Source organism: Acanthaster planci, linkage group LG02 (genome assembly GCF_054643075.1).
Source record: "Acanthaster planci isolate LZ-2023a linkage group LG02, COTS_SCS, whole genome shotgun sequence".
Taxonomy (NCBI): domain Eukaryota; kingdom Metazoa; phylum Echinodermata; class Asteroidea; order Valvatida; family Acanthasteridae; genus Acanthaster; species Acanthaster planci.
Window position 1 is genome coordinate 29,301,255 of NC_141778.1, and position 16,312 is coordinate 29,317,566.

The 16,312-nt window shown below is 41.2% G+C and overlaps 1 protein-coding gene across 1 annotated transcript; it reads left to right on the plus strand.

Annotated features, from left to right (window-relative positions):
- Positions 1-5,478: 5,478 nt before the first annotated feature.
- On the plus strand, positions 5,479-14,473 carry LOC147800114 (neurotrypsin-like). Its single transcript, XM_087130026.1, has 8 exons — positions 5,479-5,557; positions 7,778-7,834; positions 8,602-8,718; positions 10,723-10,925; positions 11,799-11,931; positions 12,302-12,631; positions 13,177-13,488; positions 14,002-14,473. Exons 1-8 carry the CDS (start codon positions 5,479-5,481, stop codon positions 14,004-14,006), a joined length of 1,236 nt encoding a protein of 411 aa, XP_086986152.1. The 3' UTR covers positions 14,007-14,473.
- The last annotated feature ends 1,839 nt before the right edge of the window (positions 14,474-16,312 follow it).

Below are 16,312 nucleotides of genomic sequence, written 5' to 3' on the forward strand. Positions count from 1 at the left end.
TGTATCCAGCTACCTATATCTGCAAGCCCAAGGAAGTCCCTATGTGAAAATTAATAACATCCGTGCTGACTTAAAATACAAGAATTAGAAGAATAATTAGAAGAAAAGCTGGCAGTAAATTTGATATTGAACAGTCAGCGATTTCGGCTGTTAAATCTTATGAAACGAAAAGACAAAAGGTCTTCCTCCTTTCCTAAATAAAAATGAAGCAAACCCAACCACACCATTAACGGAGAGGGGGCAGGAGAGCCATAGTTCACTATGAGGGACACTTACTGATTGCATTTGTCGTATTTTCATTCTACAGCAAAAAGAATTTTCAATATGTCTTCTGTAAATTCGACGTGATATTAGCGTGGCTAATATTTTCGGTTGGAAGTTCAAGGAAGGGGAACCACTCAGCAGTTGTAGGGAGGCCACTTCTTTATGCGTTTTCATTGAACGTGCGATCGCTCGGTGGAGGAAGCAAGGTTCCATTACCCCAACCCTTGCGTCACCCTTTCTGAACAGAGCTTTAACGCCGCACAGCCTTGAGCGCCCTCTTTCGTTAAGTGTGCCGTTTAAGAACAACAAGCTTTATCGCTTGAACAAGAGCCATTGTCTTTATACGTGTCAAGAAAAATGACTCTGCGTTTATCAGTTGAGGGCCATGCAAAAGAGGTACCATCGTCCTCAGACGAAGGTATTGGAAGAAGGGCATTTCCATTTCAAATGGGACTCAAACGAGGGAATATCGCCATCTCCGCTGGTGTGTTGGCAAAGTGTAATGGTATTAGCAGCCTTGGTAGTGGAAACAGGTGACGAGACACCTTCATCCCTAATGGGGTTTGCTCAGTGTTTCTTATCAGTGGCAAGGGCAAGGAAAGAGGTGAAAAGCTAAAATGATAAGATAGCAGAAAATGACTCTTTCGTTATGATTAAAGAAAATGAAGGCAGCGCTACGCCAGAGACATATGAAGGGACGCGACGCCTGGTCTAGTCATGGAATGTTTCACTGCATATTGGTTTACAAGAGATCGATTCACTTCACAGGGACTTCTCTCTTAGTCGGTGTTCCTTGCATTGCTCCCTATTCTCCGATGTCTCACCTTGGCTAGTGCAGGATATACCGGGTGGTCATTCAAATTCACTAGGGCCTCTCTCACAGATCTCTCATCTCTCAGTCCCGTTTGTCACTTGGATATCAAAATAAGCTCATTTTATTTGCCCTTAATATGGTTTCAACTAAAACACTGCTTGCTCTATAGGCAATCCTCAAACAGTTTATTGCAGGTTATTATTCTCAGCAACGTGGCGGCGTTGTCCTTGATACAATTCAGATCATTTCCAAGAAGCGTTTGACAGAGATCAAGGCAACATCTTGATGGCTATGTTTCTCAAAGCGTCTTCTGAATTGCGTTGCTGTGGATACATTGGTGAAGAGATGGAGGTCCTGGGGTCCATCTCTTGAGCTCCGGGTGAGGGCGCACTTGTCAGTGGCGGTAACATGCCTGCAAACGTATTGCACTGGCAAAAACGTCAGGGATTTTTAGGTGACAATCGTGAACTTCAGTAGGACACCATTTGTTTTATATTTTTTTATTTGAAAACAGAAAGACCCTCTATAAATTGATATCCTTTATACTTCTTTGTTTCTGCTTCTTCAGTGTTCAATATTGGAATGTGATTTTTGTGTTATGTCTTGGTTTAGTTTATTTTTCTGTTTGTCCTTTCAAAATATACAACCACGGTTTCATTTTTTTAAATATTTGAAGTAAACTGGCATTAACTAAACATTTAGAAAGGTTTTTTCATTAGTCTGACATGAGTGTACTAAAAAGGGCAAGCAGGCATGGGGGTGGGGTTCTACCCCAACTCAACCCGCCTAATATTTTGTAACAAGTACCCTCCAGCTTCCCTCATTAGAACCCAATGAACTCGGGACTTTTACGCACTACCACTTTTTAATATTGCACCAATCTTCAGCACTGAAGGGCTATGTCTGAGTCCAGCAGGAACGTGAGTGGACGTGCTTTTACATAGCAATGACCTCTTAGTTCTGGTTATGCTTTCTGTGTTTTGTTCGAGAACCCACGGTGTTTGCGCACCCATTTGTGCCCATTTAGCCCAGAACTCGGGCAATGTCTGTTTGAAATGAGCAATTTTTCGTGGGTGTTGGTGCATGCATTTGCAAGGTTGGGAAGTTTCCCACCAGTCTGTCTCTTCTTTGTCAATGAGGGTGCACTTGAACTGGAGACGGCTAGACAGCATCGTCTTTTGTAAGATTTCCTCTGCTTTGAACAGCGCCGCCCATTTGCCTTATTTCCGACTTTCCGATTACTCCAGATATTATAAATCAGTAACAATGAATGGTCTTGGGGTTAATCGAAGTTTCTCCACTGGGTCACAGGGAAATAAATTGCGGCAATCCCTCGGAAGCAATAGACATTCAACCACAATTTTCCCTTCGTTCGCAACATCCTAATACTGAACCGGACTTGACTTAAGGCAATATACTGATGAAACATTTCCCTTAAGAGATCTTAAATTTCCATCCCTAAATACCTGAGAAATGTCGGCCATTCCTAGTGGACGAGAGACCGTCACGTGATTTGTCTTATTTGAACGGTTTATAAGGCACTGGCTGGCTCCGCGTCACCTCCACAATACGGATGTTGTTACCAGTAGTCGTAAACAATGCATACTATAAACTGGCTCGAAAGGTGTTCGGAAAAAATGAAGTAAAATACTCGACAAAATCTTCAAAATGTGTTTCAGAGGAGTGGAGGGATAATGTCTCTCATTTTTTGGCGCAGGTATTTTCAGCGTCCATTCTCCTGTTCTAGTGGACTGGAAAAAGCATACATTTATCCCCTGTTGACTCTCAGAACATGTTTCTCGACCGCAAACAAGCAACGGTCCCGTGCACATGGACGGTGTGGCGTACACTCGATCAGGGGGCAGTGACTTCAAACTATCTCAATCTACTGAGAAAAATGGAAAACTTAGGAACGTCACAATGTTGGTGTAAACATACCAATCTCACAGCAATATACTCGAATAACGAAAGGATTTACAATGCAATATTCCCTCCAAAGACCCATATCTGTCAGCAAGCCAGAGTCCATAACAGGAAAGGGAAACCATCATTCATGGAGGTTCCGAATAGATCACAATCATTTGTATGACATCATGGGTCTGGTTTCCATTGCCTATCTACAGTGGTGAATGTTATGAAATGGCCGGATAGAAAAGAATATACTGTCAATGACGAAGTCGTTACCGTTTGCATGAGGAGATGAACTTGGAAAAAAGTGGCCACTTTTTCAAACAGCGTTTTATGACCAAATCTAATGCAGATAACTTGGTAAAATACTTTTGACAAAATCTATTTGAATCAAATTAGATTTGCATAGAATCCAATTACACTGCATTTATTTTATTTGACAAATTACTTATTTTAACAGATTTATGCTCTGTAAAGGCAACAATGAGTTATATGGGGCCAAACTAGTTTTACCGTTTCACTGGAACTACAGATAGCACTGGAACTATATAAAACATCACGATTTTGCACGCGACAGCAATTTGCCTGAAACGTTTCTTAGGTTTTCAGTTTTCAGGAAGAGACCGATTTGAGGGGTATAAATAATCCTGAATTACAGTCTTTATTAGGCTACACGGTATAATTTTCAGCTGTTGTGGTAGGCTAAGGCATATAGTTTCGCAAAATATATTTTTAATCGTTTCTCGGAGTTCATCTCTACAGATTCTTGGTTAATTGTAAAGGTGACCAACTTCATTCGTGAATTTCTTGACAGTTTACTAGAAATTCGCCTCACGAGCAAGCACTTTTTAAAAATTAACTACAACTTAATAACACAAAAACGACTACTGAGCAATGGTATGAATGTTTACACTGAAAAAATGCAACGAGAAAGAAAAGCAAATGAGCATAAGATTCCCCCCCCCGGATTATTTCCATAGCAAACAAATGCGTACCACAGGAAGCCAGTTTGGATATGTTTAAGATGTCTTCATGACAGTCGGTAGAGTCGGAGACCATCTGAATTTGCAGACTGTACGTGTCCATGTTTACGTCAGTCGTGATAAAGCGTTTCCACACGATTGCGTATCATCGAGGACTGTTCCGTCACAACTGTATGTGAGTGTTTTTATGTCCATGTGAAAACTGAGCTTCAGCTTGAGTTAAAAAATACTTGTTAATTTTAATGGATTAATTTTGCGTTAACAAATCGTCAAGAAGGAATGGTGTACGCTGAAGCTGTAGCATTTTCTTCCCAACATGGAAAGGTAACAGTGTCCCAAATAAAGTCGAGCTATGAAGAGGTCAGTGAAAACGGGGCGTAGGGAATTAACTTCAGTAATGCCTTCTCCAAACCAAACACTGGTCCATGCAGGGCACTGCTCTGATATTGGAATCGCCGGGCTGTATTTGGTTGCATTTCCTCGTAATGTTAATCAACTTGCTCATATTTTATACTAACACATGATCCGATGACAAATTACCTCGCAGAGTATCATTAAGCCATTGTGGGTGCAGAACAAATGGGTGGGTTGCTTGATTAACATTATAAGGAAACGGAATAAACCCATGCGCATAATCTGTTTGTGTACTTGATGCGTTGTACTCAGTGTTTTCAATTGTGATTTTTTTGGGGGGGTGAAATCAATCATTCTGCCCCTGTACTCAAATTAATAAAGTGTTAGCCTCTGTCATCCTTTGTAAAACTAAAGCTCACGTGCAAGCTCATTTGGAGAAAAAAAAAAGCATTCCAAACTTGGAGGCTCTTAACTATGAAAATCAAAATGTGTACACTACGTGTTCATGGTGGCCTTTCAGTTGATGCGCCGCGGGCGTGAACTTTGCCAAGCTACACGTAGCAATGAGAGAGTTAACTTTGGCGCTGTTTTACGGTGCAGAATTTTGTACAAACATTTGCTGAACACGTTTCATGAAACTTTTAGATGGTACACTTAAAGATTCAGCGCAGACATCATTCTAATGAGCAGAGCTTGGTTTTAGCACCGCATATTTTTCATTTCTGCAGAAGAAATGATTTTGTTTCTGAACCGAAAAGGACAATACGTATCCTTATCCCCTCACCGGATACCCCAGTGTACTTGAGTCTTTCCAAAAAAAAAAAAGCAGCAGCAGCAGCAGCAGGTCTAAAACGATCTCATGACCTGGCGACCAAAACAGTTGTCCCCATTACAGTTAGATGTCACATTGATATCACATTGCGAAATAGACTAGTGCCTGCCCCACAGTGTGTTCATGTCACCTTGTCACGTGATCGGTCTGGGCCAATTGAAAAGCAGTATTTAAGACAGAGATATGACAGGATCAGCTGCTGAAACGTTTCTTTTTTTTTTAAAGTTACAGTTCGTTTGAAGTTATTTGCGTATTTAAAATTAATAAATATTGCTAATCATATTCTCCACTGAGAATAAAGACACGCGTAGATTTTCCTCAAAATGGCTCTGAAGACTATCGATCTCAGCAAAAACACATGCGACCCACAAGAACCCGTGCGACGGATGATGCACCAGGTTGGTGAGCGTTGTACAACTTTCCGTGCAGCAAAGGGCTGGGACTCTTATTTCGATTATTCGAGGCCTTCAGATGAGAACATTATAAGCAATTTATGAAAGGGCAAATCAGTTGACGGTCGTGAAGTGGGTTTTTGATTTTTCAACAACAGGGGACGCACTGGACCTGAGAATTAAACGCCTTAGATAAATTTTAATTTAAAAGATATACCAGACTCAGTGTCTAAAGAATAGATGCGTTCTGTATGGACCCCAGTTTCCATATCATCGTAACGATGGCCGACAGTACACAACACGTCTTCACGTAGATAACTACGGAAGAGACAATGAGTGTCGTCATTCGAGAAAGAGAGCAAGCAAAACGACGTCTGGAACTTGAATAAGAAATCATTTAAAAAATTATTTCTTTGCATCCTATTGCTTAGAGTTAAATCTGTATTTTTATTCGAAGCATTTCGCATGTGATCAGCTCTATCTCATTCGGTATAGGGGCAAAATGAGCAAAACAATGGTATCTTGAAGACAGTCCACTTTACTGATCTTTTTTCGTCAGTCGTAATAAAGCGTTTCTTTAAGATTGCTTACAATTGTGGACTTAGGCCGATACTGAGGTGATTTCTTTACGTTGATGTGAAATATAGGTTTAACTTCAGTTCAAATCTGCTTGTTAAGAGGCACAGTTATTTAAGGAACCTTCGAGAAGGAATAGTGTATTCTAAAGATATGGCATTTTCTTTACCAACTAGAAAGTGAACCCACTTACAAATAGTGTCGAACCACGCAGAGGTCAGCGAAAAGGGGGACGTGAACAAGTAATCAATACTCTCTCAAAAATAAGCTCTGGTCCCAGGCAGCTGGTGTGACATTGAAATCGCAGGGGTTGTATTTGCCGGCATATTTTCTTGGTTATGTTTGATAAGTAATTTTCTCATACTCTATTACAACACATGATCGGATGACACCGGACCTCCAAGAGTATCATCAGATCATGTGTACAAATTGTTCTCCCATCTCCTGTAAAACAAAGCAACGCACCCTCTCATTTGACGTCTGCGTGATATGAGTTTCATCAGATCATGTGGACGTATGGTAGTGTCATTTCGTTGCATTTAACTGGAACTGAATCTTATTCAATTACATCCTCTAATTCTTCAAGGCCAACCCTAGTGTTACTAGATTAAGTTGTGTGTACTGTCTCAGGTCTCAATTCTTTGGAAGGTATAGCAACTTGTAAACTATACTTGGCCTTATTACCGGCCGTATTGTCAGCTGCTTCCTTGTATCTTTGTAATATAAAGCATCTTCTCACTCTACATACAGAATGATATAATTCAAAGGTACTATACCTAGGCTTTTGAATGGTATTTAAAGCTGTAGGCTACGGTTGTTGACATCAGTGTTTTCGCCGATGTGACATACTTATTCCTTGGTGCCACTGCACTGAACGTCTTTGGGAAAAGCTGTGTTATTCGGACATCGCACTCATTTCCAGCATGATGACACCTCCCTACATTCTAGCAGCGTTGGTGGTCATAGTACTCACCGGTATGTTTCTAACACTGTCATATATTTCACAGGTTTTTCTTGCTATCCTTTCGGCTCCGTACATTTAACTGTTCATAACGCAATATCATACACGCAATGTCAATGAGTGTTTATGAGTGAAATGGTATACGAACATTACGAGCCGACAGAGATTGAACGTTTTATTTCCGCTCGCCTTATAGATTGCCCGATCTTTAACCGAATGCAAATATTTTTCCCACTGCACAAATGTGCATTTTTCAATATTCCTTTGATGCAATGCCAGTGCTCTCTCAGTCTGGCATACAGTTGGCACAGGCAGAAGTTGTTTCATTCCGAATCAGTTTGTGTTTTAACAGACGTTCCCACAGTTGTCTGGCAAATTGCTCTTATTTTTCGATACAAATTTGGTTTCTTTGTACTGGAAGCATCGTTAAAAGAATGGCCAGTGATTAATGTTTAGTGTTAGCCCTTTGTCTTATTTGGTTAAGACTTTGCCATCCTATAGGATGAATCGTAATTCGCACTTCTACTAGGTGCAAGAGTGTAATCCGTACGTTCAATGTATGAATCGTAGCTTATACATGATAAAATTTTTACATCCTCACTATTCTAAAGGTAAATGGCAATCATGTAGTCATCGGAGTGCATATGCTCTTCATCAATGTTTTTAATATTTATTGCATCTCTTCTGTTTTAGGACTGTGCTTTGCTCATCCAGTCAGCAATACACCTGCACCAGCAAGACGAACGTCCGGTAAGGAGCTTTTTTTAATACTATTCCTAGAGTAGAAATAAAATGCAAAAGCGTGAGTTTTGTGACTGATCAAAAATTTCACCATCAAGACCTTTCTGGGGAGAGGTTAATGGTCAGTTTGATCGCCGACAGGTTTTAACGTCAGTCAATTCATTGGTAAGCAGCAGTTGATTGGTCAGTTCGTTTGTGTGCGTATCAGTATTAAGGGGAGCTATAAGCAGGTCACTCAGTCGTTGGTATTTGTATCACTGGGCCATTTCGTCAATTCGAATGATTGGTACCCTCGGCATTGAGGTTGATTGTCAGTGGGTATTGAGGATGTTCATCAATCATACGGTATAACTGGGTCCGTCGTTCAGTCATTGATTAAAAGGCTTGTGACTAGGTTAAATAATTGCTTGTCGGTGGGATCTTCAGACAATGCATCAATCGACAGGTTGTCTGAATGTGCCCTTACTGGTTGTTTCGTTGCCATTCCGTTGGACACTGGAGTTTTGTGTTTATGTCCGGTTGTCGGCCAGTGGGTATGACCGTTTGTCAAGCAGATAGTTGTTAGGTGACTTGTATAGTCAGTAAGCAAGTCAGCTAGTTTTACAATTGGTTGGTCAGATGTAAAGGAGTTGGATTTGGCCCTAGCCAGTATGTGAATGGTATTTAAATACTGTAGGCCTATTTGCCATGTTACTGTTATAAATGCGTGTTGTTACTGTTGTTGTTTTCAAATACATTCCTCATGCACGTAATGTGTGTTATTTTTTGTGTTATAGTGCCTTGTGTAAGTGGTCCGCTGGGAATGGAAAGCGGAGCCATTCAGGACAGCAGAATAACCGCGTCCTCTGTCTACGGCAGTAGTTTTGCTCCAAACACTGCTCGACTGAATGTCGGTAAGATCACAGCCCATCATCAGATAGCTTTTATCTATCTCACTTAGAAAATCCCACCATTCAGTTGTCAAATTCCCTGGCAGTACTGAGATGCTTTTTACGCGAAAGTAGCGATCACAGAAACGATTATTCAAGGCATTTACTCGGACAACTCTTCCTGGCTTAGATTCCTGCGCAACTGGACGATCGTTTATCCAGATAGCCAACGTCTCTGAATGAGTGTATCATGCGGACACAGGAACGCATATACAAGCTCGAATAAAAATTAAAGCCCACATAATGTAACAAGGCATAGTTTGCACGCTCGAAACATAGGAATGCCCACTTTTGCTATATTTAGTTGGACTAATGTCAGCACTAATGAGTTTCAGTGGTAACACTCGAAAGTTAGAATGACTATAGAATGAGTCTCAAGCACGCCCAATTACAAGGTTCTCCGGTGGTAGGAAAATGCGCCTCGTCCTGTCCCTGCTACGAGACTTGGGAACACAGGGACACTTGAAGACAGTTGTGTCTTTTGGTTGCTCTGGAGAGCAATGTTGTTTGTAGTGCACGAAAATTAGAATTATTGAAAACCACCCAAATAATGAAAATATACATGTTTATGGGACATCTTGGAATCCAAGAGTGCTAACGAAAGTGTGTCAGCCCCAAAATATGAGTTCTAATATCATTGTCCAAATACCAATATGATTGTGAAATTAAAATGTTATTATCGTACTTTTTTATTCAAGTCATGCAGTTTCTTGAAAAAAGTGCAGAACTTTGATTTAAGTCGTTTAGCATATTCATCTGTACCTTTTAATGATTTCAATAGCTCGTGCACGCTTGCTTCAGTCTGGGATTTCCTTAAACATTTGAAAAACTACCAGAATAATATCATTAAAAAGTATAAAAGATATTCCACGTCCTTGCTTTTGGAAATACGTTTCTATTCAATCTGTATTCTTGGTCTAGCTTTGTTCTGTGAGTAGGTTTTATCTTCTTGTATTTTCAGGGGCATATATGGGAGCATTGGGAAATTATTCCTACCTGCTCTGACTTATATATTATCATATTATTTGCGCGCTGATAATAAGTGAAGCTCACGTCAGCAGTTTGACAGATCATCTTTTTTATTCCTAAAATTTATTCCTACAAATTTGATGTAATTATCGCATATTGACAGGCTTTTCCCGACAAAAAAAGGAAACAGAAACCCTCCGTGCCAAGATTCAGGTACGGTGAAAGAATCATTAACCACAATGCCACAGGCAAAGCTGCCAAACCAGTATACTGCATGGACTTCAAGTGCTAGATGGCATATCGAGGCGCAAAATCTTTGTTTCTTCGCAAGCTCGTTATTTTCCCCGCAAATTTCAAATAAAGTCCACTGGGTTTGATAATTCTGTCTGGTGGGAGTATCCCCCCAGACTCCTCCTCCAGCTATACAAATGCACGTGCAAACCACTGTGGTCCGTTTTTGGCCCTGATTGTCTTGCACCCACCACGTTACCTAAAACAAAAACTAATCGATGTGATACTGCAGAGATTTAACGCACTTTCGTTATTGTTAACAACGCTGGGTAGTCGAATTAGGTGTAATATTTGAAATGATTATGAGACGTGGACATGGTTAAGGTGAACTTCTTCTTAAATTATTAAAAACTATATTTCGTCTGAAATCAAATTCAGCAGATAGAACCGCCTATTAAAGACACCTCTACCATAAACCAAAAAGCCATAGGTTCAAGTCCATCTAAATTCCATTAGGCGAAAATCACCGACAAGAAACAGAGGATGTACATGAACAAAGAAAAACACCAGTTGATAATTGATTCATCAGAAATGGGTACTAACTTTGGCTAAGAAATCACAGAGTGTGATTGACATTCATGAGCAGAGCTCTTGTGGTTGATGATTGAAGGGAATAAGAACAGCTTCAAGATGCTGGGTCTGTGACGGGGTGCTTGGTTAAGAAATTACCTTTCCGTATAAATTCATACCACAAATTTTGTCCACCAGGCAGGGATGGATGGATACCAAGCACTCCAGCTGACCAGTGGATCCAGGTTGATCTCGGTAGACACGTTGCAATCACTGGAGTTGTGATACAGGGATATAGCACAGGATCTAGCCACTACATAACTGCATTCACGGTGCAGTACAGCGCGAGTGGCGGGTCAGATTGGCAGGACCTGCGCAATGCAGACGGAGACATTATCCGGGTGAGTTTTTTACTTACGAAACACGGTGGTTGTTTATCAAAATGGTTCGTGTTAACTGTTTTGTGTCATTGTTTATCAAGCACACGACGAACGCCTGACCTCCATTTTTGTCAAGCTTCCACGAAACCGCAAGTTAGCTCCGTCTAAAGTCGTGCGAAGACTCACATAACTAATGATCGTGTCCGATCCATATCCCTACTTTTCACCCACAATACACTTAGATACACATTGCGTTAGGTCAGTAGATTTTGCTCTATTTCACACAGCTCTGAACTTACATCAGACTCGTTGGCTCCGTAGAAATAGGAAAAATCGTAAATGAAATCAATTATTGACATGGAGCCAAGATAAAAAGTAAAAATACTCGAAAATGTAATTATTTTAGGTTAGAACTGCAACAATCAATTACTTCATGTCAGGTAAGTGCTGTCATGAGGAAAAAAAGAAGCCTCCTACCCGAACAAACAGTCTGAAAAAAAAAAAAGATCAAAAATATATTATTTTATGCGGCCTTACATACGCTCCTATTTCCTGCTACCACTGTACATGTACTTAGCCCTTACAGTATGCAAATAGCTCTGTGGCGTATCCGGTTCGTAAGTGTGACGTCACTTCAGTTTAAACCACGCCCACTGTACATGCACTGCACATAGGGTTACATGCATTGATCGCCGTTTACATGGAACCATGGAACCAGAAGTGAACGCACAACTTCAGCGATCGTCCAATGGGAGCCTGCAAATCGTGGCGTGTCCGCCTTTTTGACGAAGTCACTGACGAACCGTGTACATAATTTCTCATTTTTGGAGGGATGTTTACCAATTGAATACTGTTAATGAGGCATTATGTATTATCACTATGAATTGGTTTCAGTTTAGTGTAAGCAGTGGACGACCAACAAATGTGACGTTCCCCGTGGTACCGATGGCAAGGTATCTCCGTATATTACCTCAGATCTGGGATTACACAACCTACAGAGTGAGATTCGAAGTGCTGGGGTGTCGAGGTAATACGTGCACACTGAAGGGGAAACAGAAGTCGACTTGACAGCAAATTGAATTCGCAAAAACGCCTTTATATTTTGTCATGCAAATTAGTGCACCAATGCTGATGTGCTTTAAACAGTTGAAGTAGATAACAAAGGTCCTAGTATTTCTTTTCAAAACGATATCATTTGTAAATGAAATTGGTCACGGTGAAAATACAAGATATTCAGTCTATAAAGGAGCCCAACTAGTAATGTAAATATCCAGATTACGTATGGTAATCGATGAAATGTGGCCATTATCGTGCAGGTCTTTGCTATTTCTACAGTCTCAGATGGAACAATTACATGTTTAATGAAGTGTGCACACTTCGTGCATTTTATTTTACAGTATCAGATGGATCACTTTTGCTCGTGGACGGTGAGGACGCCCTCAGTGGCCGTGTGGAAATCTATCACGAGTCCACAGCCACCTGGGGCGCCGTCTGTTCCAACAGTTGGGATCTAAGCGACGCCAATATCGCCTGCCGCCAACACCACCGATTCCTGGAGGCAGTTCAAGCTGGGGCGAGCTCAGCAGAGACTGACCTCCCGATCGTCATGAACCGAGTCGCCTGTAAAGGCACGGAGAATCGCCTGGTGGACTGCCCGTTCATTTGCACTGATTATCAGCAGTGTAACAGCTCACGCACCGCCACTGTAGTTTGCCGACCCAAAATGAGTAAGTTTTTAAGACTCCAAGCATTACGTTGCAATTAGAAATTGTTTTGTTTGCAGTAGCCATTCAACAAGAAAGACCTTGAAAAATTGATAAACGCTAACTGAAGTGGGGTGGAGGAACTCCGTTGGTTAAGCACCGGTATGATCTTCCGTGCAGCGCGGGTTTAAATCCACACTTTGTCAGGATAGCTAAACCACTCTAAAACTTGGCTTCAACGAGAACACTACCAACAACTCTTCTGATCAAAGGGAGTAAAGAAATGCCAAAAGGAAAAGCATTTTCAGTGAAATTATTCACTTGTCTACTCTGTCTGGTTGAGTCTAACCTGGTAACATGGTAAATGGCAAGAAAATCTACACGATCCACACAACCAATCTTAATTTTCTTTTTTTTTTCTGAACGGAGACGAGGTTTAATACTTTCCAGCCTCTTGTTTAAAGAATGTCAAGGGAATTGTAACTCTCACTTGAATATCAAGGTCCTTGCTAAAGTGATTATGGAAGCAAAACTGATATCATTATATGTATTCTCTGCCACCTCATCAGATACCGTCCGCTTAGTTGGGGGTTCCAATAACTCCAGCGGTCGCGTGGAGGTGTACCGTAACAACACCTGGGGAAGCATTTGTGACAATGACTGGGATATCAATGACGCTGCTGTGGTCTGTCGCTTTCTGGGCTTCTCCGGGGCGCAGGCGGCCAAGTCCGGTGCTTACTTCGGTCAGGGCAGTGGTCCTGTCCACATGGACGGTGTGGCGTGCACTGGATCAGAGGGCAACTTCGGTGACTGCCCGTCTTCGTGTTGGGCAGAGCCCCAATGCAGCCACAGTCAAGATGTCGGTGTCATCTGTCAAAGTGGTAAGAACAACTAGGTGGCTTACTGCCACTTAGTGGCAGCATATTACTGGTTCTGTTTCGATAAGGTGAGCTTATTGAATCGACGATCGCGCTTGGAAGGTCATGCATCCATAACAAGTCGAATAATGTCAACATCAATATCCATATTTTTGGTGGATATCCTTTTCTTAATACCAAAAGGGTCATTTGAAGGAACTCTTGCAGCTGATAAAGCATTGTTCGAATTACATCCCTGCTTCTTCCAAATTACGCACGATTCTATGATAGTGGCTGCAGCCATTGTTCATAGGGTGATGAGTTATTATAAGCTACAGCCAAGTAATTTGGACACCTTCTAAGACCCCTCCTGGTCAAGTTTGCCCCCCCCCCAAAAAAAGTCAGATGATTACTGCACTAAATTTAAGTCATTTGAGTTATCCAGTGTCATTTTAATTTACATTCCCAACCTCAGTTTCATCTTTTTTCTTCATCCTCTCATATTGTTTTTGGTATTCTGTGTTTGTATCATTTCAGAATAAAGACTGATGCATCTCTTCTGTGTTTCAACTCCCTTGAAGTATGCCTTGTGTTTGCCTCCCTCGTGTTTTTAGTGTAGTCTCCGCGGAAGAATACAGTGCTTCGTTTTTGAGCTGAAATGATTCGTCCCAAATTGAATTCCAACACCAGTCCATTACTGTTTTGGTTATATCATTCGGTGTTCTTTGCAACCATAACAGCGGCAAGGAAAATTAAACTAGCAATTGTTAATATACTTAAACAGATCACTTTGTCAAAACGCCTCTTAGATTTGCATGATAAATTTGCCAATGTCAGTCGATGTAGCAGCTTCTGAGGAATATAGAACAGTGAAACTTATAACATTTAGCTACTGAACAATATCACATTAAATTTAGATGTTAAGATAGGCTCTTAGAACTAAAATTCCTGTAATCTTTGTTTACCGTCTCTTTTTATTAAAAACTGTACTAACAAACAGACTGTGTTTGTTATCTGAGAATAACATTCATTGCTGTTCGTGAAGTTAGCACACTACCTATTCCAAATTACATGAAGGGAGATTCTTGTTCTTTCCAACTTGAGTAGAACTACCCCTCTCATCGGTTGATCAGGGCCAGGGCCAGGAGTGTTCATTTTGCTGGTAGCGACGCGCCCGTAGCGCGTGCATTTCACAGTTGTTTTGAACCAGTCATGAGCAGTTCTGACCAAAGAAGCCTCCGTTGCTAGGACAATTGCCACCTCTCTCGTTCCAGCTGAATGCACAAACATCAACGTAATAACATAATTTGACATAAAGACTACACATTTTCTGATCAAGAAAGTGGTTGTGACTCGGCAGGTGGATGTCTTTAGACACCGACGGCGCTGTTCAGTACATGAGTTGTACCATTTTCACATATCGATTTTTCCTGACTTTTCTTCTCGAAAACCCTAAGGAGGAGAAAAAAAATTTCTGGACTCCGCTCAGACTGATGTTCCAAAATAAATGCAGCAACGCGTTTTTTCCCCTCTCCTCCGGGGATGGATTGTACAGACAACTGCAGACACACGTCGTCGTGTCACAGGACTAGACCAGCTTTATTATGATCATAAAATAAAAGAGACAAATTCTGACAACAAACAACCTCGTATCAATAGCCTGCTACAATCGTTTAACATCGACCTAGTCGGGATCTATCGCCATGATAGATCGAGATAACTGCAAAATGAGGAGGCTGTGCGGCAACAGAGGGCGCTGTTGCAGCTCTCATAGAGAAAAAAATACGCTTGACTGAAATTGACACGCGCGCTGGCGAGAGCCGAAAAACTTTGGGGGACCTAATATTTGCAACTAGTGATAGTCATTTCTTCTAGACGTTGAATTTTTGGTACCACAAATTATAACTACGATTTTTTTCCGAAATTCCATTCCGACTTCCCAGCCGTATATTTTGTGTTACAAAGAGATCTTTGTTGCGCTTAATGTATCTCAGTTTCCACCACGTGCATGAAAATAAAAATTACGTTTTCAAACGGGAATCAGGCCTGGGTTGGAATTTTTATATCGGGTTCAAATACAAATTGAGAAATGGAATTAAAACAAACGCCGAAGGCCATCTTGATTGGAACTAAAAACAAGTGTTGGAAATTATTAATGTTAAAGCTACAGGCAGCCACTTTGGAAGGAAAGAGAAAAATGTGTTCTTTTTAGAGGAACGAGTCTGTTAAAGGAAGTGGTTGGCGCTGAATAATTGTAATTGCGTTTCTCACATTTTCAACATTTTCAAGTAGGACAATGCTGTTTTTAATTAAAGACTTGAAGGTTTTCATGGTGAAAGAACTATATGAGTCAAACGATTGCAGCTACCCCATGGATCAATCTCTTTCTTGAGTATGTGTGGTTCTGAGAAAACTGGGGAATAACTCGACGTTTCGAACAGTGTACTCTGTCCGTCTTTAAGCTGAACTCATCACCGGCATCGAAGGATGGTATCCCCAAGACATCGGCTTCAGCATCAGCAATATCTGGCAGGGACAAGAGATGAATAACATCATCTCTGCTCATTTGTTGGGATATTAGACGGAATGGTGTGAGCATCATTGGTATCAGAAACAAGTAGGGTAAGCTGAAGTAGGGTAGTTAAAAGCGGCATGAACGTCAGTAAGAGACTGGTGTTGCTGTGCCCCGCGTGGTGTATGAGCAGCGTTTTCCTCCCTCCCCTTTTCGATTTTACGGAGGCCCAGTGACCGGTGAAAAAACAATGCTGTTGACCTTTCGGTACGAATGGGGTGCACTTTTTCGAATTTACCGTCTCCAATCAAAATGGCCGCGCCATGCCACCAACAC

What these genes read in the sequence shown, in the direction of transcription:
- LOC147800114 (XM_087130026.1), top strand. Translation starts at nt 5,479, where the DNA reads ATGGCTCTGAAGACTATCGATCTCAGCAAAAACACATGCGACCCACAA. An exon ending in CGAAGTGCTGGGGTGTCGAG is followed by an intron (nt 11,932 to 12,301) that starts GTAATACGTGCA and finishes TTTATTTTACAG; the next exon opens with TATCAGATGGATCACTTTTG. An exon ending in AGTTTGCCGACCCAAAATGA is followed by an intron (nt 12,632 to 13,176) that starts GTAAGTTTTTAA and finishes CCACCTCATCAG; the next exon opens with ATACCGTCCGCTTAGTTGGG.